Below are 24,256 nucleotides of genomic sequence, written 5' to 3'. Positions count from 1 at the left end.
TGAAAAACATACTTGACCTCATCCTCACCAACCTGTTTGCCACGGATGCATCTGTCCATGACAGATTCAGTAGGAGTGACCACTGCACAGTCATTGTGGAGACGAGGTCCTGCCTTCACATTGAGGATACCCTCCATCGATGATGAACATGTTTGGCAACCGTAATAATTAATGCCTCACGTGAAGAGGCACAGGTGTAGGTGGTAGATGGATTTTAAAACTAAGTACTTTTGGTGCCCAATTTATTGTTTAGAAATTTATGACAGTTGTCATGAAGATGTATTTTATGTCAAATAATGATGTTTAATCCACCGGCTGGAAGCATTAATTGAGCTTTTCAAAACAGATTTTTTAAAACACAGAGTAAAGTGATTTGAACTCACAGCCAGGGTATCTACATAATTTACATTACTGTGCATTCCATATTCCAACCCCATTGAGATGGAGACAGTATGTCTACAAAAACCCATCACAGACAATGACCTCAGAGGGATGTGAATGAAACAATATTTTCTATTGCATTAGCACAACACTTAGATACTCAGCTGGATGGAGATAAACCATCAAACCTAATCGCTTGAGCAATGGGACCTGGGCTAAGAGGGGGACCTCCCAGACCTGACCTGATCAAGTTACAATTGGAAAACACAATCATGTTTGAACTACTGGTCAGTTGGACAGGGTGATCACCAATGGTGTGAATGTTTTAAGCATGTTTTCTGAGAACTGAGGACAAGCAGCTGAGACGCTGTGAGAGATCCTTCCCCTCTCTCGCTCTCTCTCTCTCTGTCTGCCCAACTAATAAGCTTTTGAGCCCTGTCTCCTGTTGTTTGATTCTCTGTCCATGTGCAGCAGAGATTTTAAAGAAAGAACTCAACTACTCCAGGAGAACAGATGTGTCATCCACCTGTAGTTTTAAACCACTTTGACACTGAAAGCAGAAGACCACCGAGTGAAAGCAGGAAGGCCACTACATTCAACCTGAAGCCAACTGAGTCACCAAACTATAGACTTCGAATTCCTTTGGACTTGGACTATGGTATCATCAACCTATCTTTCTCCATTCTACAATCTGTATTTGTGTGCATGTGTGTGTGTCTATGTGTGCGTGTGCACGTGCAAAATTCAGTGTGTGTTTAATTATTTTACTGAAGTTGTTGGACTCAAGAAAATCTGTCCTTTTGGTTCTTTCATGATCACAGCACACTGAATTGGTAAGTGTATCCTTTCCAAACAAAAATCCTGTTGTGGTAAACCGAGGAGAGGGCAAAGAGGGGAGCCATTCAACCATCCCTCAACTGGTTGTAACACAGCCTCCTCACAACAATGCTATCCAGTTCCCAATCTTTTGGAAGGTAAACTAGCCCTTTTTCTCTAAGTTGATGAACTAGAAATTGAGACTATTGGGATGTGATCCTGGTGCAATGCTCGCTGCATGCATCTGACGAGGCCAGCAGCAGGAACCTGTTAAATTGACCGGATAGCCTTATTAGCATAGTGCTAGTAAGCTGTGGGCATCTCTCACTTCCTCAGAGGCAGCTCACTGGTTGTGGGGGTGGGGTTGGGGATGAGGAGGCGGTGAGGAAGAGAATCCAGGCAGCTAGATGCCACCTGAGGACCTCAGGAGGGTCTGGGAGGGTAGGGGAGACTACTGGGAGGTAGGGGAGGAGGGAGGTGAGCAGAGAATGGCAGAAACCTGGAGCTTTATCCAGTAGCCAGGAGAAGCACATCTGCTCTTTCTGGTTGCACAATAAAGTAAGTAAACAACTTACATTTCAGATGGAAGCCCCCAGAGGTTGGGCCCTTTAAGGACCATTGGTTTGGCTACCAAGCTCCTGAAAAAACTGACCGACAAAAGCACAGTTCCATCTGTGGTCCTTCACAAACCAATTTGGCAAAGGCTGATTCACCTATGCAATGAGCCTAACACCAGTTTCATGCATGCCTACTGCCCACTCCTAACCTGTACAGCAGGGAGTGCATTTGCAGCAAGGAATAAGTAGGTAACTGCCAGCTGCTGTAATGGATCCTTGGATGCCCATTTCATCTCTTCAAGAAAATTGCAGCTCATTCTACTTTGTTCAGATATCAGCATTTATATTTTTGGCAACCAATGACGGAGAATTGATATAAAAATCTATTAGGTATCGAAATGTTAACCCAGTCGAGGTCGCGTAGTGACAAGAAGAATTGCTGTCTATTTAATAATACGATTCAGTATCAGCAAAATGAGGCTTCAAAGCAAACTCCTTTCTGCTTCTAGAGGGAAATGGTAGCTTTTAGAAAGCTATCTGCTAACTCCACGGTAATGAGGTTTATGGATTCGGGACATGATGCCAGATACTGTAGAAGGATCCTTTCACTTTATCTCAGTAAGTCTCAGTGAGTTTATTTTGAAATCCAAAGTCAACCATTACTGTGAGTGAAGCTGTAAAACCATACAGTATTATTCCGATTTGCAGCTTACCCACCTTTCCTCTCTTTGTCGAAGAGAATGAGGCTAACACACCCTGAAGATTAAAACAAAATGTTCCATTGTGAGAAGTGCACAAGTTGGAAAGTGGAAATTAATGTAAGAATGTGACTCCCAGTGATGTTGTTGGGCTGAGTTTTTGAACTGTTTGTCAGTGTGCAACTTCTAATCATGGCAACTACATGGTGGAAAAATGTGGTGGTGGCATAGTGGTGTTGTCACTAAACTCGTATTCTAAAGACCCAGTGTAATCCTCTGATGGACCTGGGTTCAAATCCCACCATTGGTAGGTGGTGAAATTTATTTTTAATAAAAACCTGGAATTAAAAGTCGAATGATGCCCATGAACCCATTACCGATCATTGTTAAAAACCCTTCTGGTTACTAATGTCCTATAGGGAAGGAAATCTGCTGGCCTACATGTGACTCCAGACCCTCAATGTTGGCAATAAATGCTGGCCCAGCCAGTAATGCCCACATCCCATGAACAAATTTTTAAAAATTGTATTGTTTGTATCACTGTCACTTGCACACAACAACATTTCATAACAATCTCAGATATATCCCAAGCTGCTATGTGAGGCAAGGGAGGAGATAGCAGGGGCTCTGATACCAATTTTCCAATCCTCTCTGGCCACAGGAGAGGTGCCAGAGGACTGGAGGACAGCGAATGTGGTACCATTATTCAAGAAGGGGAGTAGGGATAAACCAGGTGATTACAGGCCAATGAGTCTAACATCAGTGGTAGGGAAACTATTGGAAAAAATTCTGAGGGACAGGATTAATCTCCACTTGGAGAGGCAGGGATTAATCAAGGATAGTCAGCATAGCTTTGTCCGGGGGAGATCATGTCAAACAAATTAGAATTTTTTGAGAAGGTGACTAGTTGTGTAGATGAGGGTAGTGCAGTTGATGTCGTCTACATGGACTTCAGTAAGGCTTTTGACAAGGTCCCATATGGGAGAATGGTCAAGAAGGTAAGAGCATGGCATCAAGGGCAATTTGGCAAATTGGATCCAAAATTGGTTTAGTGGCAGAGTGTGATGGTCAAAGATTGGTTTTGCGATTGGAAGCCTGTGACGAGTGGTGTACTACAGGGATTGGTGCTGGGACCCTTGCTGTTTGTAGTGTACATTAATGATTTCGATGTGAATATAGGAGGTATGATCAGTAAGTTCGTAGATGAGACGAAAATTGGTGGTGTTGTAAATAGTGAGGAGGAAAGCCTTAGATAACAGGACGATGTAGATGGGCTGGTAAGATGGGCAGAGCAGTGCCAAATGGAATTTAATCCTGAGAAGTATGAGGTGATACATCTTGGGAGGACTAATACACAATGAATGGTAGGACCCTAGGAAGTACAGAGGGACCTTGGTGTACAAGAAGGCAAATGGGATACTTGCCTTTATTAGCTGAGGCATAGAATATAAGAGCAGGGAGGTTACGTAGGAGCTGTATAAAACGCTAGTTGGGCAACAGCTGGATTACTGTGTGCAGTTCTGGTCACCACACTATAGGAAGGATGTGATTGCACTGGAGAGGGTGCAGAGGAGATTCACCAGGATGTTTCTTGGGCAGGAGTGTTTCAGCTACGAAGAGAGACTGGATAGGCTAGGGTTGTTTTCCTTAGAGCAGAGAAGGCTGAGGGGGGATCTGATAGAGGTATACAAAATTATTAGAGGCATAGATAGGGTAGATAGGAAGAAACTATTCCCCTTAGCGGAGGTGTCAATAACAAGCAGGTATAGATTTAAGGGGCAGGAGGTTTATAGGGGATTTGAGGAAAATCTTTTTCACCCAGAGGGTGGTTGGAATCTGGAACACACTGCCTGAGGGTATGGTAGAGGCAGGAACCCTCACAACATTTAAGAAATATTCAGATGAGCACTTGAAATGCCTTGGCATTCAGGGCTATGTGCCAAGTGCTGGAAAATGGGATTAGAAAAGATAAGTGCTTGATGGCCAGTATGGGCACGATGGGCCAAAGGGCCTGTTTCTGTGCTGTATAACTCTATGACTCTCTGACTCTATTTTCCAGAACCAAGTACAATTTGTTTTTCAAAGCATTGGCACACTCCCATTAATAATGATGGTGAATTAATCATTGCTGCAGCCATTATAAAACAGATCCTACATTCTCCAAAACAACTTACCAGGATTTATTGCATAATCATTGATTCTTAAGTGTACATCTACCAAACATTCTGACTTTTTACGTAGCACGATGCTGTTGCTTTGACTAAGGGAAAAATAAGCTGCAGTTGAAAGATGGTGTCTGTGTGAGAAAGCATTGGGTCAATTAGTTTGTCTTCTAGTGGATGTTATGATGAATATTATAGTTCTTGATCAGGCTGGAAGTGTATGCCTTGGTCACCTCGATTAGGCGAGCATTAGCTTTTGATGAAGAATTAGCAATGTACTTGAGGACCGAAGCTTTATGTTGCAGGTGCTCATCATTACAAAAAGATCTTGATTCTATCCAGCATCTATTGTGTTTTGCTTTGTGTTTTATTGATTCTTTTGTATCGTTGTCCATTAATAAAAAATTACGTTCAATCATTTGGAGGGATCTTAATTTTCAATTTTTCCTTACTTCAAATCCAGATCAAAATCGTAGGAAAGGTGCTGCAGTTTCTCAATAAAACCCAGCACAAATTCAATGTAAAATTAACATTCAGGCACAATTGTTTACAAGTCCTCTCAGAGCGCAGTTGAAATTCTACTTTTCAAACAAAATAGTACCTGAGATAAATGATGCACCATTCTAATGGCATATAACTGCAACCTAAGTGAATGTGCTTTTTTTTCCATTTTTATCATAGTGCAGAGATAAAACAGGAGGCACACAATGATTCTAAGGTGGAAGCTTTAAATAGATGGGCAGCATTATATATCCTGGTATATTTAGTCATTGCATTTGGCTGCTTTCCAAAATATAAAGATGGTGGGTGAATAGATGTAGCATGACTTGCTCGCTTCCAGGATTGACTTTCTTTAAGCACATTCCCTTAATGATAGCTGCGTGATAGTTGCCATTTCCTAAGTAGCCCTGTGCACTCACTCAGGAAATGCAACTTTACAGCCTCATACCCTCCTGCTGTGAGACAAGTAATTTAATATTCTTGCAATAAGTCCAGCCAATCTAGTCCAATTCTGAATGTTGTTGTTCATTGTCCTGATCCTGTCAACTCTCATTGCCTTCTCTGTCCATATTCATCAGTGGCAAAAGTTCACAAAACAGAAGGCAGTGTATGAAGTTTACACTGGAAGCCAACTTTTTCGACAGTGTGTACAGCCTGAATCTAGCTCTCCTTCTGCAACTATATACACTAATAAGACCATTTGATGGAAAGTCTTCTCAGAAATGACAGTGTGCTAAAATTGGCACATGTTGCTCTCCTCTTTGCATTGTTATAACTCTCTTGCGAAATGAATTGAAATGAGATTAAGGTTAAGTTCCACAAAGCACAGATGGTCATGATGATGGAAGTTCTGCTGGATTAGAACAAACCAATGTGATACCTTTTCCAACAGAGATGACAAAACATACCTAGGCAATGACATTAATCAATTAATCTTGCATCCCTAACTGGCAAACTAATGGAATCCATCAAGACAGATAAACTTGAGGATAACTCTGCAAATTTAATCTAATAAACTGTAGTTAACATTGTTTCAGATTGCCTGACCAAAATCCTTGACTTGTTTGAGGAAGCTACATCCCAAATGGACAATGTAAAGTGCTATGATACAGTGTACCCGGACTTCCAGAAATAATTTCATGAAAGATTGCTATATAAGTTTAAACACTGGGTATCCTAAGATAAGCATGTTAGAGAAATAAAGAATTGGCTGTAAGAAAGGTGCCAGTGACACCGTTTAGGGGACTAGTGGTAGACTGGGGGGACTTACAGAGTGGACTGTGCAGGAATTGGTGTATTCAGAACCATAATGTGACTTGATTATGTTTGCAGGTAATAGTAAATTGGGATGGGTGAGTCATTTAAAGCTAAAGAAGCACTCAAGGAAATACATAAGGACCTAATCAAAATTTACAAACATGTAGAACTATGGCAAATGAAATGCAGTGCAGATAGATGTAAACTGTTACACATAGGACCACACTCAAAGAGATCTGGGAGCCATTGTAAACTTAATACCATGGCCCCAATTTTCGCAAAGCCAGAAAGGCTCTACACCTTAGCCAAAATGACACTGGAGTCTGGAACCCAGAGGTCCTGCCCCCAATCTGGGCGTCCACCATTTTAGCTGGGGGATGGGTGTGGGGAATGAGGGCAGTTCATGGAGGAAGCTGCACTTTTAATTTTGGACATCCACGTTCCTGAAATATGACTCATGAGCTTTACGAATTTGAGGGAAAGGTACCGGAGTTCTTTGGAGAGGTCAAGTGCCCTTTTGGAGAGGTTCAAGTATTCCTTTGGGATTCTAAAGAGTAGATATGAATGTGCGTAAAAATTGGGTAAGGTCTGTGGAACTGTCAAACTGCTGGGACATTTGATTCCCTTGCCCTGTAAATTTTGAAAAAGCCAGCCTGCAGTTGCAAGAAATCGGTGCTTGCATTTACAATAGATGTGAGGCACAAAGGAAATATTGAACTTTGGAAAGAGATGTCATGGTAGGCAATGAGGATGAAGACTGTGCTATGTGAAAAGGTTAGAAAAACTCATCAAGACCAAACCTCTGCTGCAAGATGCTCAAATATTGGGTGGAATTGTCCCAGATCTCCACTAAGTGCAAAAGCGGGCGTGAAAAAAGACCTTTTACCTGCTGGCTGCAATGATGGGTTTTTGTGCCATATCGTCCCCTTCCTGGCGCGTCCCGCCTCATTGATAATACAATCACAGGAAACACTTCAGATTGTTGATGGGCTGGCTCGTATTTGCCTGCCAAGCCGTGACCTCAGTGCTTCCTCGCTCCGGGTGCCATATATATAGCACACCAGCATGCATGCTTACTTCATGTCTACAGACTAGGGTTGTTCCAGGCGACAGATGGCCCCAAAAGCCAGGAAGGCAGCAGCCTCCAAATTTAGTTACACCTCTCTGAGGTGCCTGCTGAGCACTGTGGAAGGCCGCCGTGATATCCTCCACCCCCACTCTGGCTGTAGGAGGTCCACCGGAGGCACGAATCTGGCCTGGGAGGCAGTGGCAGAGGCAGTCAGAGCCTCGTGCAAGGACTCCCCCATGCATGCAGAGCCTTTATCCATCACTCTCATTTCACTGTCTTGAGCATTTTCAATGATACCTGCAGGGGTTCTCTTTCAGTTGTCCATCTGAGCTGACTTGCATCTCTGCCCACCCATTGATCACACTCCCATGCTTCGCTCACTTTCGATTTCTGCAAAATGGTAGTTGTCAAGTTTGAGATAAACTCCCCCGTCCTTTCCACTCCTCCAGTCACCCATGTCCTCTCCCCCATCACAGTTGCCCCCCTGGCATCACCTTCCACCTCCCCACCATCACCTTCCAATCCAAACCCTTGTCATTCCAGGATGTTCAGGTGAAGGTGCACGTTCCCCACCTTCCTGAAAATCTCATCCCAATCCACACTGACTTCCCCAACCTCCTCCTTCCCATCTCCAGTGTCTGTGTCTGCCTCCAAGTCTCCACCAACCACCCTTGTTGACCCTTCTATTGCTACCGACGCACCCTCACCCTTCCACCCTATCAACCCCCTCTGCCCCCTCACACTCACCATTCCCTCCTACCACACACACCCTGTTTGCTCCCCAGGAGTCAGTCATTGACTCCAAAGACCCCTTTCTTGTACGTTCACTTGGACATACCCTGCTTACTCCCTCCTCTCCCTAGATACCTTCCACCCTCCAAACTCCCTCCTCCCCCTGGACACCTTCTCCCCTCTGAACTCCATCCTCCTGGGACACCTTTCCCTCTCTGAACTCCCTCTTTTACACCTTCCTACACCCTTACACCTACCTCCCCACTTGCAGCATTCTCCTCTGTTACACCTCGTATTCCCTCCTCCCCCTGTACTCCCTCCTCTCCTTCCCTTAGACACCTTCCCGCCTCTGAACTCCCTCCTCCTTTGGACATCTTTCCCCCTCGAACTCTCTCCTCCCCCCAGGGCACCATGCCCCCTCCGAACTCCCAACTACCCCAGACACCTCCCCCTGTCAAACTCCCTCCTACCCCCAGGCACCTTCCCCCCTCCGAGCTCCCTTCCTTACACCTACCTCCCCACTTGCAGCATTCTCCCCTGTTACACCTTCCTCCCCCTGTGCTCCCTCCTCCTGTCCATACTCCCCTCTTCCTCCCCCTCGGACATTCATCTCACTCCCAACCTCACCCTCCCCAACACCTTCATCTCTCCCCTCTGAACCACACCACCCCCATGACATCTTTGTCTCCCAATTCCTCCTGCCCCAGTACACCTTCCTCTCCCACCCATCCCGGTACACCACCCTCTTCCACTCACACCTAGACCTTCCTCTCTCCCCTTCGCCGATCATCTGTAGCAACCCATGGCCGAGACTGTGATGTTCCGAAGGAAACCCAAAGCATCAACGGAGGCCTCCCACCTTTAGAGAGCTGCTTCACGGTGGAGCCATGTGCTGAAGATCCACCCAGCATGCGATGCATATGTTTCTCCAGGGCCCGGCAGCTGTAGGACTCCTGCATCTTCTTCTCATCGGATGTCTGCAATCTGAGCAAGGCCCTAACGGTAAGTCCTGATGTCTGCACATTACACTTGGCCAGATGTGTTCTGGGCCAGTGTGTTTTCCCTCCAGTGTAACAGAATATCTGGCTTGGAGGTCAATTCCAGTCGGGCCTTACTTTGCATCCCATTAGCAAAGTGGATTCATGCTGGCCTCCAGTGGGGTTCGTGTTCTGCCATGGTGGAAACGACCCTGCAATGCTTTCATGCTGGCATGAAACTGATTTCTGCCCCTCACGCTGAATTCTATTCCCCCCATCTGCCATGACGCCCACTGCCAATGAGACCAGACGATTCCACCCATCAGCTCTGGCCCTAATGCAGTCTCCAAGGGAAGTGGCATGTTAATTGCACCCACATGATCTTTAGGACTCCAACAAACCATATTATGCTTTCAGAAATAGCTCAACATGCATATAGTCGGTGATGCCAATCTAAGCAATTTCCATGTATTAATTCCAGATATATCAGGGACAGGCATGCTGCCTTTAATCAAAGCATACTATGTGCCAATAAATGATGTCCAATGTGCAGATTGTGGAGTTATAAAACAATAATTCCATTGCCCTGATTTCTCAAGGGATCTGGTTACAGTTGCAAATCACATTGAGAGCAAGAACATTTCCAAACTCCTCATCTGAACAAACTCCACACAAAATTCAAGATCAAATAGTCATAGTTTCAAATTAAGGAAGGCAATGAAAAATGGGTAATTCAAACAAACCATTTTGTGTAAAAGGCTGAAAATCACAGACTCTCATTGTTGCCAGGCATGCAACAGTTTTCATGGCCATGTATTTCTGGTGCCAGGTTGGAGGACAATTATGTACTTTGCCGTGGTGGGATCTGAACAGATGACCACTACATGACTGTAAAATGACCACCAACTGCTATAATTACAATGAGCATTGAAGATTACTGAATCATGACAAAATCACATCCTGGGAAAGAAACAAAAAATATTCACGTTATTATTCAAATTCCCTCTGTGACAAAAGATCTAAGCCATTCCCACAAAATAAATATATATTGTTAAAATCTTAGAATTCTGTAGCATAATTTCATATTTCTACACCATGCCTAAAAGTTATATAATGAAAAGAGACAGTGGGAATGAAATTGGGTGATAACAGGTTTGTAATGAACTGACAGCTGATTTCTCAGTACATTTGATCTTCTTTCCACTGACGTTTACAGAACGATAGTTTAAACTCTTTTTGGAAATCCGATTTCTAGTCTCATAGTTGTTTTTACCTGGTTTGAAATTAAAAATCTTGGTAATATTTTCCAAGTCAATGGAAAATAAAAACTGTAGTGCAGTGCATAACAGGCTGCCGATTCATTACAAACTTGTAAACTAATTTCACCCCCAGTATCTTTTTCCAGGCCTAATGAGGCTGAATATGAAAACCATAATAACAAATGAGAATCTGTTTTTTGTCTGCCATGTACTGAACTCTAGCTCCATTAAATTTAGGCAGTGAAACGTCACCCATTGTGCAGAAATTGTGGGGAGAATTTTTTATTGAAACCTTTTGTGGGGGGAAAGCATTGCTGTGTATCATTCTAAACTAAAATATTATAGAGAGATATAGAGATAACACTGCAACTAACTTGCTGGAGTTTTTTGAAGAGGTAACAGAAAAGGTCAATGAGAATAATGCTGTTGAATGTGGTGTACATGGACTTTCAAAAGGCACTTGATACAGTGCCACACAACAGACTTGTGAGAAAAGTTATTTTTGATGGAATAAAAGGGATGGTAGCAATGCAGATACAAAATTGGCTGAAAAATATGAAGCAGAAAATAATAGTCAATGGATATTTTTCAGGCTGGAGGAAGGTTTGCAGTGGAGTTCCTCAGGGGTCGGTATTGGGACTCTTGCTTTTCCTGATATATATTAATGGGAAGAATTTTCCCGTCGGCAAGTGGGGGGGGGGTGGGGCCTGCTCGCTGACACGTAAAATGACACGTGGTGACATTGGGTGGGCGCCCTGAAGTCACTGCGCATCATTTAGATTTTCAGTTTGTTGGCTGCGCGTCCGCCGAACTGTCAAAGGCCTATTAAGGCCATTTAAAACCTAATTAATTCAATTCAATGAGCTGCCCAACCAACCTTATGGTTGGCGGGCAGGCGAAGAGCCCAGGTGGCCTTCGCATTTTTCATGAAACTTCATCCAAGGGCGGGATGAGGTTTCGTGAAGTGTTTCAAAATCTAATAAAAATTTATACTTTTATTCTTTGACATGTCCCAGCTCATGCGATGGTGTCACACGAAGGGACATTTTAAAATGTTAAAAATCTTTATTTAAAACTTTAGCACTGAAACAAATCTCTCTGAGGCACCTCTGTGCCTCAGGGAGATCTCTGCGCTCTTTCATGCATGTGCGTGAAAGAGCACAGGGAACCTCTTAGGGAATCCCCACCCCACCCCCCACCCCCACCCCACCCACACAGGGCGAGCATCACACTGGGTGGGCCTTAATTGGTCCGCCCATGTAAACTGGCGGCACGTCCCCGATTGGGGGCACCAATTGGGTTCCTGCCCACCCCCCGCACAACCCCCCCCCACCGATGGGGGGAAATTTCTGGCCATTGATCTAGATCTTGGTGTGCAGGGGACAATTTCAAAGTTTGCAGATGGTATGAAGCTTGGGAGTGTTGTAAACTGCTAGGAGGACAGTGTAGAACTTCAAAAGGACATAGACAAGTTGGTGGAGTGGGCAGATCGGTGGCAGATGAAGTTCAATGCGGATAAGTGTGAGGTGATGCATTTTGGTAGGAAAAACATAAGACAGGCAATATAAAATAAGGAGTGAAATTTTGAAGGGGGTGCAGGAGCAGAAAGACCTGGGTCTATATGTGCATAGGTCATTGAAGGTGGCAGGACAGTTGGAGAGAGCAGTTAGTAAAGCATATAGTATCTGGGGCTCTATTAACAGGGGTATAGAGGACAAGAGCAAGGAGGTTATGCTGAATTTATATAAGACACTTGTTAAACCTCAGCTGGAGCATTATGCACAGCTCTGAGCGCCCCATTATAGGAAGGATATGAACACATTGGAGAGAGTGCAGAAGGGATTTACAAGAATGGTTCCAGGAATGAGAAACTTCAGTTATGAAGATAGATTGGAGAGGTTGAGACTGTTCTCCATGGAGAGGAGGCTAAGAGGAGATTTGATAGAGATGCTCAAAATCATGAGGGTGCTGGACCGAGTAGATAAGGAGAAGCTGTTCCCACTCGTAAAAGGATCAAGAACTAGAGGGCACAGATTTAATGTGATTTGCAAAAGAAGCAACTGTGGGGTGAGAAAAAATCTTTTTCATGCAGCCAGCGGTTCGGGTTTGGAATACACTGCCTGGAAGGGTGGTGGAGGCAGGTTCAATTGAGGCATTCAAGAGGGCATTAGATGATTATTTGAATAGAAATAATGTGCAGGGGTACGGGGAAATGGCAGGGCAATTGCACTTGGTCATATGCTCATTTGAAGAGCTGAGGCACACGATGGGCCAAATGGCTTCCCTCGGTGCCGTTAAAATTCTGTGATTTTGTGATATGTTAAGGAGTTGATTTCTCTTTATATTTCATCAATATTGTTCAATGAGCAATTGGGCTCATTTATCTAACCTCCCCCACAATGTCCCCTCGACCCTGCAAACAAAACATCCTAATAAGCTCTATATATAATATGGATGTGCCAAATATAAGTACGTCTAAAAAAATCCAAACATTTTGCGAAGATTATGTTGCACACTGGTATGTTTTCACACAAAATCTATTTAAAGAGATTCTATGCTCAGATCTCAGTTCAATCCCTGAATGTCCCAAAGGTTTCCCTTATTTTATCTCTCTCTTGTCTGAACAAAGGGGTTTCACAGGTCTCAGCAGCCCTCCAGCACTTTCTCTGTTGACCACTCTTCACATGTGAGCCTTATTGTACAACTTTGAACCAGGAAGAACATTAGAGGCAGCAGAGTTTGACCTTCACACATGCGCATTTTTCATCAGAAGTGCCTGGATATCAATCACCAGTTATTATTTCTCCGCCTCCCTTAGCCAGGAGCTCTGAAGCCAAATATAGTGCTCCGACGGTTGTTCAGGAACATCAGCTAAAGATACACAAATTGGGGACTGAATGAAATCAATCTCACCTTTTTAGCATTGTAGAGTATCTCAACATGTTGTCACAAGATGTATTTAATGCATTAGAGAGAATTTATAGAACAAAAACAGGGCCATTTGAGTCTAGTGTCCTTGCTGTTGTTTATACTATACACATGCCTCCACACACCCTTTTACCCAATACCATCAACATATCCTTCTCTTCCTTTCTCCCTCATTTACTTATTTACTAGCTTCCCCTTAGATGCATTTATTTTATTTGTTTTTACTTCCTATGGGTAGCAAACTCCACATTCACACCACTCTGCGGGTAAAAGACATTTCTCCCAAATTCTTCATTGGATTTATTAGAGACTAGCTTCCATTTATGCCCTCTAGTTTTACAATGTTGGAATATTTTGCTATAGTGCAGGTCCATTAGAACTCTTTCAGTGTTGTAGTAATTATGGTTTTACTTAGAGTGTAATGTACCTTTAAAAATAATACTTGTTTAAGGAAGATCACATGATTTGTAATAACCAATAGGAAAGTAGCGCAGGCTACCTCAGCAGTCAGTGTAGCGATAGAGTTGGAGTTGAAAGCACATGTGTAGTTGTGCTGAGTATATTGTAAATAAAGTTAAAGTTTCCACCCAAGAAGTGTCTGCAGATTAACTCTATCATTAATAGCACAACTCGGCCATCCTACAAGTGTCCAAGGAATCTTGTTTATAAGCTGTCACAATTATGAGTTTGGCTATCGCACAAGGCAGACAAAAATGAATCCCATCACTTTCAGGGGAAGAAGATTTAAATAGTCAAAGATACCATATCACAGAGAATTTAATTTAATGAAGTCAAAAGTTTTACAACTCAGGCTTACAATTTGTTCAAAAAGGACTACCTTTAAATCATGAAGAATAATTGCTTCCAATGATGCACAGAACACATGTTAATAGTTAACCATAGCATTGCAAAAAAAAGTTAAATTTTCCTTTTTATTGTTGCAGTGCAACTTACAACTCATACAACTGTGCAATGTACCATGTACACACAATGAGAAACATACAATGGAAACCTACATATGCCAAAAAACCTCCTACTTGTAGTCACAAAAAGTAAACCAGGTGAGTTAAATGCTGTTAATAACTGATACATGTTGTCTATTGATTTCAAATCAAAAACGTACTAAATTTACATTCTCAAATTTGCATGGCTAAAAAGACTCAATGAGGTCTTTAAACACTGATAAGGAAGTCAGTTGACATTAAGTGACCCAAATGAGTATTATCACAGTTTCAGTACACTCCTTCCCCTCAGCCTACAGTTAATGGTGCAGGTAAAGTGCAAGCAATAAAGACAACAAATGACAACAGAATAATGTATTTAGATAAGTCTTACTATTGTGTTTTTTTAAAGGTACAGTGTGGTCTAACAAGTCTTCTGTCTACTTGCATATAGTTAGAATAATTACCCTGGGAGCCAGAACCAACTTCTGTCAGCTTACCATACACAGTTAATATTGATACAAAACTTGAACATGACATTTTAGTCAATCACCTTGAATGTGTCAACAGATCATCCACCAGCCTCTGGGCCCCAGGTATATCAGTTTTAAGTCAATGTATTTCTTTTAACCAGCAACAGTATAAAAAATTGTGAGCAAGGAGTCATATATAAATATTAATACTTGTATATTTTTAGTTATTTTCATATACAGCTTTTAGCTATAATTTTAATAAAAGCTGGGTTGTTTTCAAAGGGACATCAAAAATTACTCTTGTTCATTCAGTGTTACACTAGCAAAACTTTACATACTTTACATACATTCAGCAATTTGTATGTTCAATGCCTACATAAAAATGAATGTTCACCTAAAACTGTGAGTAGATTAAGACATTCCACTCTGGTTTACCAGAGATTATTATCAACCACTTGTCATCAGTATTATTCATTTGGACGGGGTGAGTTAAGTTGTCAGTATAAAACTGTTGGAACATATAGGTGCTGTTGACTAAAAGCTTAGCTTTTTTTTAGTACAACATATACAGTATGTGTGTACTTATAATTTTTATAAACACTACCACCTGTCCTTTCAAATGCAAAGTTGAAAGCACATTGTGTTGGTCAACAGAAACAAAGAAAAGGTTTTGGAATAAACAGAATACAGACATTATCTCATGCACATATTAGGCATCCTGTGACACTATTCTGTTATCCAATTTATGTACAAGAATACTGCTGAATATATTATGTACAAATATACAATATGGATGCTAAAGGTTTGATAGCATGGCGAGGTGCTGCTGTCTGCTGGGCAGTGTGCTCCAGTTACAAATTGGTTCACACGTGAGTTTCGATGAATGAATGTGTGTGTGTCAAGAGTGGTGCTGGTAATACCAGTTCAGACGCACCATTTTGCGGCTTCATAACAGCACTGTACCCACAAATGTCCAAGAAAAACTCATGATTCAGCTGTTTCCACTCTTTAAATTTTTTGGATGTCAAGTAGGGATCTTCAAGAATCTGGTTGATAATCATCAGGTCTCCTTCTTTCGCCTGAGGGAAATAAATAGAATAGAGTGAAAAGTGCAAAAATCAAGGCTCTCTGCTTTCTTCAGAAGACTTGGGTTAGTGAACATGAAGCTCAGATAACGTCCTGTTTTCAGGTGCATCGTCATTATTACACAAATCAGAACATAGGAACAGGAGCAGACAATTCAGTTAGACCACAGCCTGTCTGTATCTCAGCTCTATTGAACTGCCTTGGCTCCATCACCCCTAATATCCTTAATACCATTTCCGAATAAAATTCTATCGCCACAGTAATGACATTTTCAACTGACCTAGGCTTAACAGTTTTTTTGGGGAGAGAGTCCCAGGACCTGATTTTAATCCATTGAGAACCCACCCACTTGTACAGAGTTCAAACCAGGTCCCCAGATTTCCACCCTTCCTCGTGTGAAGTAGTGTTTCCTGACATCACCCAAGTCATGGATGCGATTCTTATAGCTTTGCAATGTGCTAGCTATGGCCCTGTGTTAACATGCTCACCTCTGAGTCAGAAAGTTGTGGGTTCAAGCCCCAATCCAGGGTGTTTAACACAAAATCCAGATAGACACTCCAATGGTGAAATGAGGGTGTTTTGCACTGTTGGAGGTGCTTTCCTTCACATGAAAAGTTAAACTAAAGCCCTGTTCTTCAAATGCTGTTCTTCAGTTCTGTTGAAGGGTCATGAGGACTCGAAACCTCAACTGTACTCCTCTCCGCTGATGCTGCCAGACCTGCTGAGTTTTTCCAGGTATTTCTGTTTCTGTTTTTGTTTTAAACTAAAGCCCTGTCTATCCTCTCAGGTGGATACAAAAGATCCAATAACACTATTTGAAGAACAGCAGGGGAGTTATCCCTGATGTCCTGATTAATAATTATCTCTCACCAAAAAAACAAATAATCACTTGATGTTTGTTGGAGCTTGATGCGTATAACATTGGCTGCTGCGCTTCTTATAATTGTGACTGCACTTCAAAGATATTTTGTTGGCTGTAACACACTTTGGGACATCCTGGTGTCATGAAGGCTGTGATAGAAATGCAAGTATTTCTAATTGTTGTTTCTCTCAGTGGTCATCTGGCGAGATTCTGGGCAGGCAGCTTTATTGGGAAGGTTGGATACTGTTTACCTGAAGGATTCAGCTGTCAGGTTGCTGTTACAACATGAATTGTAAAAATATTGTGCTTCAAAGTAACTCATATGGCATGCTTTCAGCCATTTCTGAGATACACTGCAGAAATGCATATTTCCAGGCAAAGTACTTAAATGATTCTGATCTTGGCAACAACCTTTGTGTACCTGACAATGTTTGCTGATTCATTCAGGGCACTGGAGAGGAACAATTATACACAAATGCTGGTATATCCCTGTCACATATGGAATCAAAACCATAGTTTCCTCTCCCACTAGGGTTCCTTGCAAAAATGCATCCCATGCTATGGAAGCTAAGGAAAGGTTTGATCCCTGTGTGGAAAACAGTGAGACTTCTGTGTATGTTATGTCATTCAATTTCTGAATAGTTAGAATTAAAATGAAAGCCAACATTACTGACCAAATTTTAAGAATACAGAGTCAGAAGAGATCACCAGTTGTTTGCTCTTAGGGTACAGAGGCTCTGTGGTGCAAGTTAAATTGAACTTGGTTAAAATAGTAATAAGCTCTGGGTAAAAAGATATTCTATGGAAGACAGTTGGTGGTATAGTCACTGGACTAGTAATCTGGAGGCCCAGGCTAATGCTCTAGGTACATCGGTTCAAATCCCATCATAGCAGCTGGTGGAATTTAAATTCAATTCATAGATCTGGAAGTGTGAGTGATGGTGACCATGAAACTATCATCGATTGTTATAAAAACCCATCTGGTTCACTAATAACACTTTAAGGAAAGAAATCTGCTATCCTTATCCATGTGACTCCAGATCTACAGCAATGGGGTTGGCTCTTAACTTCCCTCTGAAATGGCCTAGCAAGCCACTCTATTCAAGGACAAACACTGGCCTTGCCAGCAATGCCCACATCCTATGAAAGAAAAAAAATTGTAAGCTCCATTCTGTCCTTGATATTGATTGACAGTTCTGTTCTCAGGGGCTTTTGGTCATAATAGGGGCTTCTCCCAGTATCCGCAAGTCAATCCAGATATCTGAACTCTGGTGGTTGGTTGATCACATCAGCCAAATATGGCTTTGCAAAGCCATTTCCAAAATATGGTTTCATCCAGGAGCCCATATGCTTTATTGTGTAAGAAATGTATGTTAAAAATGGTATTTAACCCCCTTGTGCACGGTTCCAATTTAATTGTTCAAAATATATGTACTCCGAGTGCCTTACTGCTTTAAGTGCATTATTTTATTTATAAACAAACCTGAATTACTTTAAGCCTAAATGCATTTGTATAATAAGGTGGCACTTCTCACCTTTTGGAACAGGCAACAAAATGTGAGGATGTCATGTGATTTCTGTGACCAATATCGCAATAAGAAGATAAATATCAATTGTGGATATGCCAATTCTAGTATGGCATGTATAATGGCACAGGTTCCCTTTCTAATTGTTCTTGTGGTGACACTGATAAAGCAGCACTGAGTGCCAACCCTTTCATCCAGGAGCCATTAAAAGACAACATTGGAGGGCAAGACTGTAGCTAAATGAAGATAAGACTGGAAGATTCCCTTCCCTGAAAGTCTTTAGTGGATCAGTTGAGTTTTTAAGGACAATCCAGTAGTTTCATAGTCATATTTATTGGTGCCAGCCTAAATTTCACAAGGCTGACTGAATTTAGTTTCACTGTTTGCAAAGGTGGATTGTGAACTCACAAGCTCTGGGTTGCTAATCCATGACCATCATTGATTCCTTGGAGACTTTGTCTGCTTAAGGAAACTAACTTATTCACTGGGAGCACAAAATGATAATGCTTAGAAAGAGGAGACAGTGGCGTAGTGGCAGTGTCACTTGGCCAGTGATCCAGAGACACAAGTTCAAATTCCACAGTGGCAGCTGGTGGAACTTAAATTCAATTCATAATAATCTGGAATATAAAGCTAGGCTCAGTAATGGTGACCATGATTGTTGTAAAAACCCTTCTGGTTTACTATGCCCTTTCAGGGTGGAAATCTGCCATTCTGGTCTGGACCATCATGTGACTCCAAATCCACAGCAATGTGTTTGACTGTAAACTGCCATCTGAAATAGCCTAGCAAGCCAGTCTATTCAAGAAGAACTATTAGGGTTGGACAACAAATGCTGGCCTTGCCAGTGATGCCCATATCCCATGAAAGAATTTTTAAAAAGCCCAAATCATGGTATCAATACCATGGTACATGCTGAACTAGTGAGTTTCGGCAAGTGGTATTGGAGGTTATTGATACCCTGAGACCCTTTCCCTGTATTCAGCATCTACTTACTTGCAGAAGGCATCACTAGGGACAGCTAAAGACCCAGGGTGAATTTTTCCTCTATGCCCTTTTCAAGTATGCCGTTTGTAATGTCATGCTGAAATCAGCATGTAAAAGGGCTAAATCTACATCTCCCAGGGTATTGATTAAACTGAAAAGAATAGAAAACTTCAGGTTTCAATTAATTTAAATGGATGCACTTATTGATTAACATCTTAGGCAATGAACTGCTTCCATTCAGAATTGATAAATCACTATTTTGGTTTGCTTAAATCATAATAAGCATGTGCTCTGCTGCCTTTTTCAGGGTACATGGGAGATGTTAGCAAGCTACCATTTGAAGGGTAGGCCCCAATTCTTGGAAAAGACAGTCGAACTCTTCATTAGATTGAGCTCTTTATGATTAATAGCCCAGAGACTTCAGCTCGCAAAAGAAGACAATGAAGAGTAAGAATGTATGTGCAGCTCACAGCCAAAAACTTCAAGGTCTTTTTGTTCGAAAGTTCTATGTCAACCTGATATTTGAAGTCAGACAAGCCTGTGGTCGTAAGTAAAATTATAGCCAATGGTCCACACTTAGGGCAGAATTTTCTGGCTCTGTTGGCGTCGGGTTTCATGTCGGGTGTGAACTGAAAATATGGCAGGAAGGCCAAAAATTGGTTTCACGCTGTCGTGAAACCAGTTTACGATCATCAGCTCTACCCATCGAGGGTGGACCACAATCCTGCTGCCACACATTGGGAACTTCATTTTTAAAAATCTGCATATAATTTTAAGCCCTGCTCGCCAGAATCATGCCCCAACACGAGATCATCCGGGCATGTCAGCCTGATTGCGCACCAACGTGTTGCACAACTATACACAAGCAACATGCGCCTGGCGAGCTGCACTTCACTCGGAACTTCAAGGTTTGCTTGCCTACCATGCTTCAGACAGCACTCGCAATCATCAGCATCAGGCTTCGCAGGCAGCACCACATCATTTTTAGGGGGCTCATGGACAGGTCTCTACCTACTACACCAGTTGTAAGGCAGAGTGGCTTTTCAACAGCTGCAGGGCTGTGGCTTGCTTGGAGCAGTGGGAGAAGTGGCCTCAGGCAAGGGAAAAGGCTGCAGGATGAGGGGAAAGGGGGTATCCCAGCGTGTGTGTGGGGGCACGTTGATCTGTGCAAGTGGCCTTGAGATGGTGAGGGCTGAGGAGGCAGCCTCCAGAGGAGATGAGGTCAGATGGAGATGTGAGGGTGTGTGTGAGAGTGAGTGTGATGTCCCTTGAGATGGCAGAGTGAGATGCCAGTGAACTTGTGATGTGCTTGAGTGTGTGAGTTTAGAACGATGATGTGGTCCCCTTACCCTGGCAGCACAGATGAGATCATTCATCCTTTTTCTGCAAGGTATGGCCTACCTCTTCTGTGCAGCGTTGGCACTGACTACCACTGCCACCGCCTCCCAAGCCAGAGTGATGAGATTGCTGGACTTCCTGCAAGCAGAGTGGGGGGGGTGGGGTGTTGGGGGGGTGGTGGGAGGACAAGACGACAGTCCTTCAAAAGGCATTCCAGTGACGGGTCACTGAACTCTTCTTGGCTTTCAGGGCCGTGTCTTCTCTGGAGCAGTCCTAGGCTGCAAGCATTGAGAACCGTGTGGGCAGCTGCAGTTTAGATATGGTACCCGGAGTGAGGAAACCGTGAGGTACTGCGTGGTGGGCAATTCAGAGGCTGCCCGCCAGCGAGACAGCGTGTTTCCTGTGTCTGAATAATTAATGAGGCTGGAAGCAGATAATTCAGCATGAAAACCCGCCATTGTGGCCAATGGGTAAAACGTCCTTTTTCTCGCCCGCTACTGCACTTGGTGCAAATCTGGGACGATTCTGTCCTGAGGCAGAAAGAAGATTGCACTTTTATTACTTAATAAATGGAGGCTTGTAGCAAAAATATCTCCCAGGGTGTACAACAGAACACATAGATCCAAGTGTGCTGAATTTTGAAGGAGAACTGTTTGGGCACACCATGGGTGCTGCAAGCTTGATTTGCATTGTGATGTTGTTGTTATTGAAGAACAGTGAGAAAGAATAAAGTGCCTTTGTTCTTTCTTGTGTGGACTAGATTGAAGCTGGGATAGTGTCTCAGGTACTGATATAAATCTCCACTATTAAGAGATGAACTACATATTCAAAGTTATTATGTCTATACTGCTAGGCAACATAGCAATTTTTTTTCAAATCAGCACTTTAATTATTACAACTGATAATTATATCATCTCTGGCACAAATGACAGCACCAAATTCTTTTCAAGTATAAAAATATATAGATTTGATCTGAAAACATGCGTGGCTATGGATAGCATTTGCTCTTTAAGACTTTGAAAGTTTTACAAGGGTTATTTAAGAATGAATTTCTCCAGATTCTCACAACTTGTTGATAGCTTCTAATCTAACCCCATCAAATCTCAGCACTGCACTAATTTGAACATGAGCAATAGAATCCTGGCTGTTGCTTTCCTGAGGCTTAAATAACTGAAGTGATGAAGATCTAATAGATGGTAGGCCAGGAAAAAGCATTGAAAACTCAAGCCAGTTCTCTTGCCGGATTCACATTGTAAAGTAGGACAAAAAAATCGGTTATAAATGGCTTAAAGTTTATCTGCCATTACATCTCCATGTGCAAAGGGCCCTAAAAGATACGGAAGACTGTTGCTGTTCAGACTTGGGGGTGGGGGGGGGTGGGGAAGGAAGAGAGAGAGAGAGAAGGTGAACAGGACTAGTAATCCAGAAACCCAAGCTAATGATCTGGGGACATGGTTCAAATTCCACCATGGCAGCTGGTGGAATTTGAATGAGTTAATAAATATGGAAGTGGAAGTTAATTTCAGTAATGGTGGCCATGAAACTATTATTGATTTTTATAAAAATCCATCTGGTTCACTAATGTCCTTTAGGGAAGGAAATCTGCCTTTCTTACTCGGTCTGGCTTACATGTGACTCCAGACACAAAACAATATGGTTGACTCTTAACTGCTCTCTGAAATGGCCTCGCAAGCCACTCAGTTCAAGGGCAATTAGGGGTGGGCAACAAACGCTAGCCTTGCCAGTGACACCCACATACTGTGAAGGAAAAATGTGCAGGCCCTGTTGTTGGATGGTGTCAAGCTTTTTGAGTGTTGTTGGAGCTGCACTCATCAAGGCAAGTGGAGAGTATTCCATCACACTCCTGATTTGTGCCTTGTAGATGATGGACAGGCTTTGGGGCATCAGGAGGTGAGTTACTCGTCACAGAATTCCCAGCCTCTGACCTGCTTTTGTAGCCACGGTATTTGTATGGCTAGCCCAGTTCAGTTTCTGGTCAATGGTAAGCCCCCATTGTATTGATAGTGGGGGATTCAGCGATGGTAATGCCATTGAATGTCAAGGGAGGATGATTAGATTCTCTCTTATTGGACATGGTCATTGCCTGACACTTGTCTGGTGTGAATGTTATTTGCCACTTATCAGCCCAAGCCTGAAAATTGTCCAGGTTTTGCTGCATATGGCTACAGACTGCTTCAGTATCTGAGGATTGCAACTGGTGCTGAACATTGTGCAATCATCTGCGAACATCCCCACTTCTGGCCTTATACTGGAGGAAAGGTCATTGATGAAGTAGCTGAAGAACGTTGGGCCTAAGGACACTACCCTGGAGAACTCCTGCAGCAATGTCCTGGGCCTGAGACGTTTGACCTCCAACAATCACAGCCATCTTCCTTTATGCTAGGTATGACTCCAACCAGTGGAGAATTTTCCCTCTGATTCCCATTGACTTTAGTTTTGCTAAGGTTCTTTGATGCCACATTAGGTCAAATGCTGCCTTGCTGTCAAGGGCAGTCACTCTCGCACTGTATCTTGAGTTCAGCTCTTTTGCATGTTTGGACCAAGACGAGAATGAGGTGAGGAGCTGAGTGGCCTTGGCAGAACCCAAATTGAGTGTCAGTAAGCAGGTTATTGCTGAGTACGTGCCACTTCTTAGCAATATCAACAACACTTTCCATCACTTTGCTGATGATTAAGAATCAACTGATGGGGCGGTAATTGGCTGGGTAGATGCCTGTGTTGTAGCTATACTGGAATAGCTTGGGTAGTGGCATGGCTAGTTCTGGAGCTTTAGTCTTCACTACTGTTGCTGGAATATTGTCAGGACCCACAGCCTCTGCACTATCCAATGCCTTCAGCCGTTTCTTTGATAGCATGTGAAGTGAATCAAATTGGCTGAAGACTGGCATCTGTAATGCTGGGGACCTTGGGAGGAGGCTGATGTGGATCATCCACTCAGCACTTCAGGCTGCAGATGGTTGCAAATGCTTAAGCCTTGTGTTTTGCACTCATGGGCTGGGCTTCTCCACCATTGAGGACGGGGATATTTTTGGAGCCTCCTATCCTTCCTGCACTGTCCCAATATCCCTTGATACCTTTAATATTTAGTAACTTATCATTTCTGTCTTAAAGATATTCAATGACTGAGCCTCCACAGCCTACTTGGGTAGAGAATTCCAAAGATTCACCACCATTTGAGTGAAGAAATTCCTCTTGAGCTCAGTCCTGAATGGCCTACCTCTTATACTGAGGCTGTGTCCCCTGGTTCTAGATCATCCCTGGCAGGGGAAACCTCTTTCTTGCATCTACCTTGATGAACCCTATTAGAATTTGTATGCTTCAATGAGATCGCCACTCATTTTTCCCAACTCTAGAGAATACAAGCCCAGCCTCTTCAATCTCTCCTTATAAGACAGTCCCGCCATCTCAGGAATCTGTCTGGTGAATCTTTGTTGCACTCCTTCTATAACTAGTATATCCTTCCTTAGGTAAGGAGACCAAAACTGTACACAATGCTCCAGGTGCAGTCTCACCAAGGCTCTATACAATTGCAGCAAGACATCTTTACTCCTGTACTCAAATCCTCTTGTAATAAAGGCCAACATACCATTTGCCTTCCTAATTGCTTGCTGCACTTGCATGTTAGCTTTCAGTGACTCTTGAACAAGGACACCCAGGTCCCTTTGGAAATCAACACTTCCCAATC

The 24,256-nt window shown here is 42.8% G+C and overlaps 1 protein-coding gene across 1 annotated transcript in view; it reads right to left on the bottom strand.

Annotated features, from left to right (window-relative positions):
• Positions 1 to 14,103: 14,103 nt before the first annotated feature.
• Positions 14,104 to 24,256, bottom strand: part of si:ch211-26b3.4 (connector enhancer of kinase suppressor of ras 2) — a 748,930-nt gene continuing 738,777 nt past the window's right edge. Inside the window, exon 23 of the mRNA XM_041195459.1 lies at positions 14,104 to 15,830. Within this exon, the coding sequence (XP_041051393.1) occupies positions 15,615 to 15,830 (216 nt within the window). The 3' untranslated portion in view covers positions 14,104 to 15,614. The remainder of the gene's footprint in view (positions 15,831 to 24,256) is intronic.

The sequence above is a fragment of the Carcharodon carcharias genome, chromosome 9, assembly GCF_017639515.1.
Source record: "Carcharodon carcharias isolate sCarCar2 chromosome 9, sCarCar2.pri, whole genome shotgun sequence".
Taxonomy (NCBI): domain Eukaryota; kingdom Metazoa; phylum Chordata; class Chondrichthyes; order Lamniformes; family Lamnidae; genus Carcharodon; species Carcharodon carcharias.
Note: the sequence above shows the minus strand (reverse complement) of the source record. Positions and strands in the feature narration are given on the sequence as shown.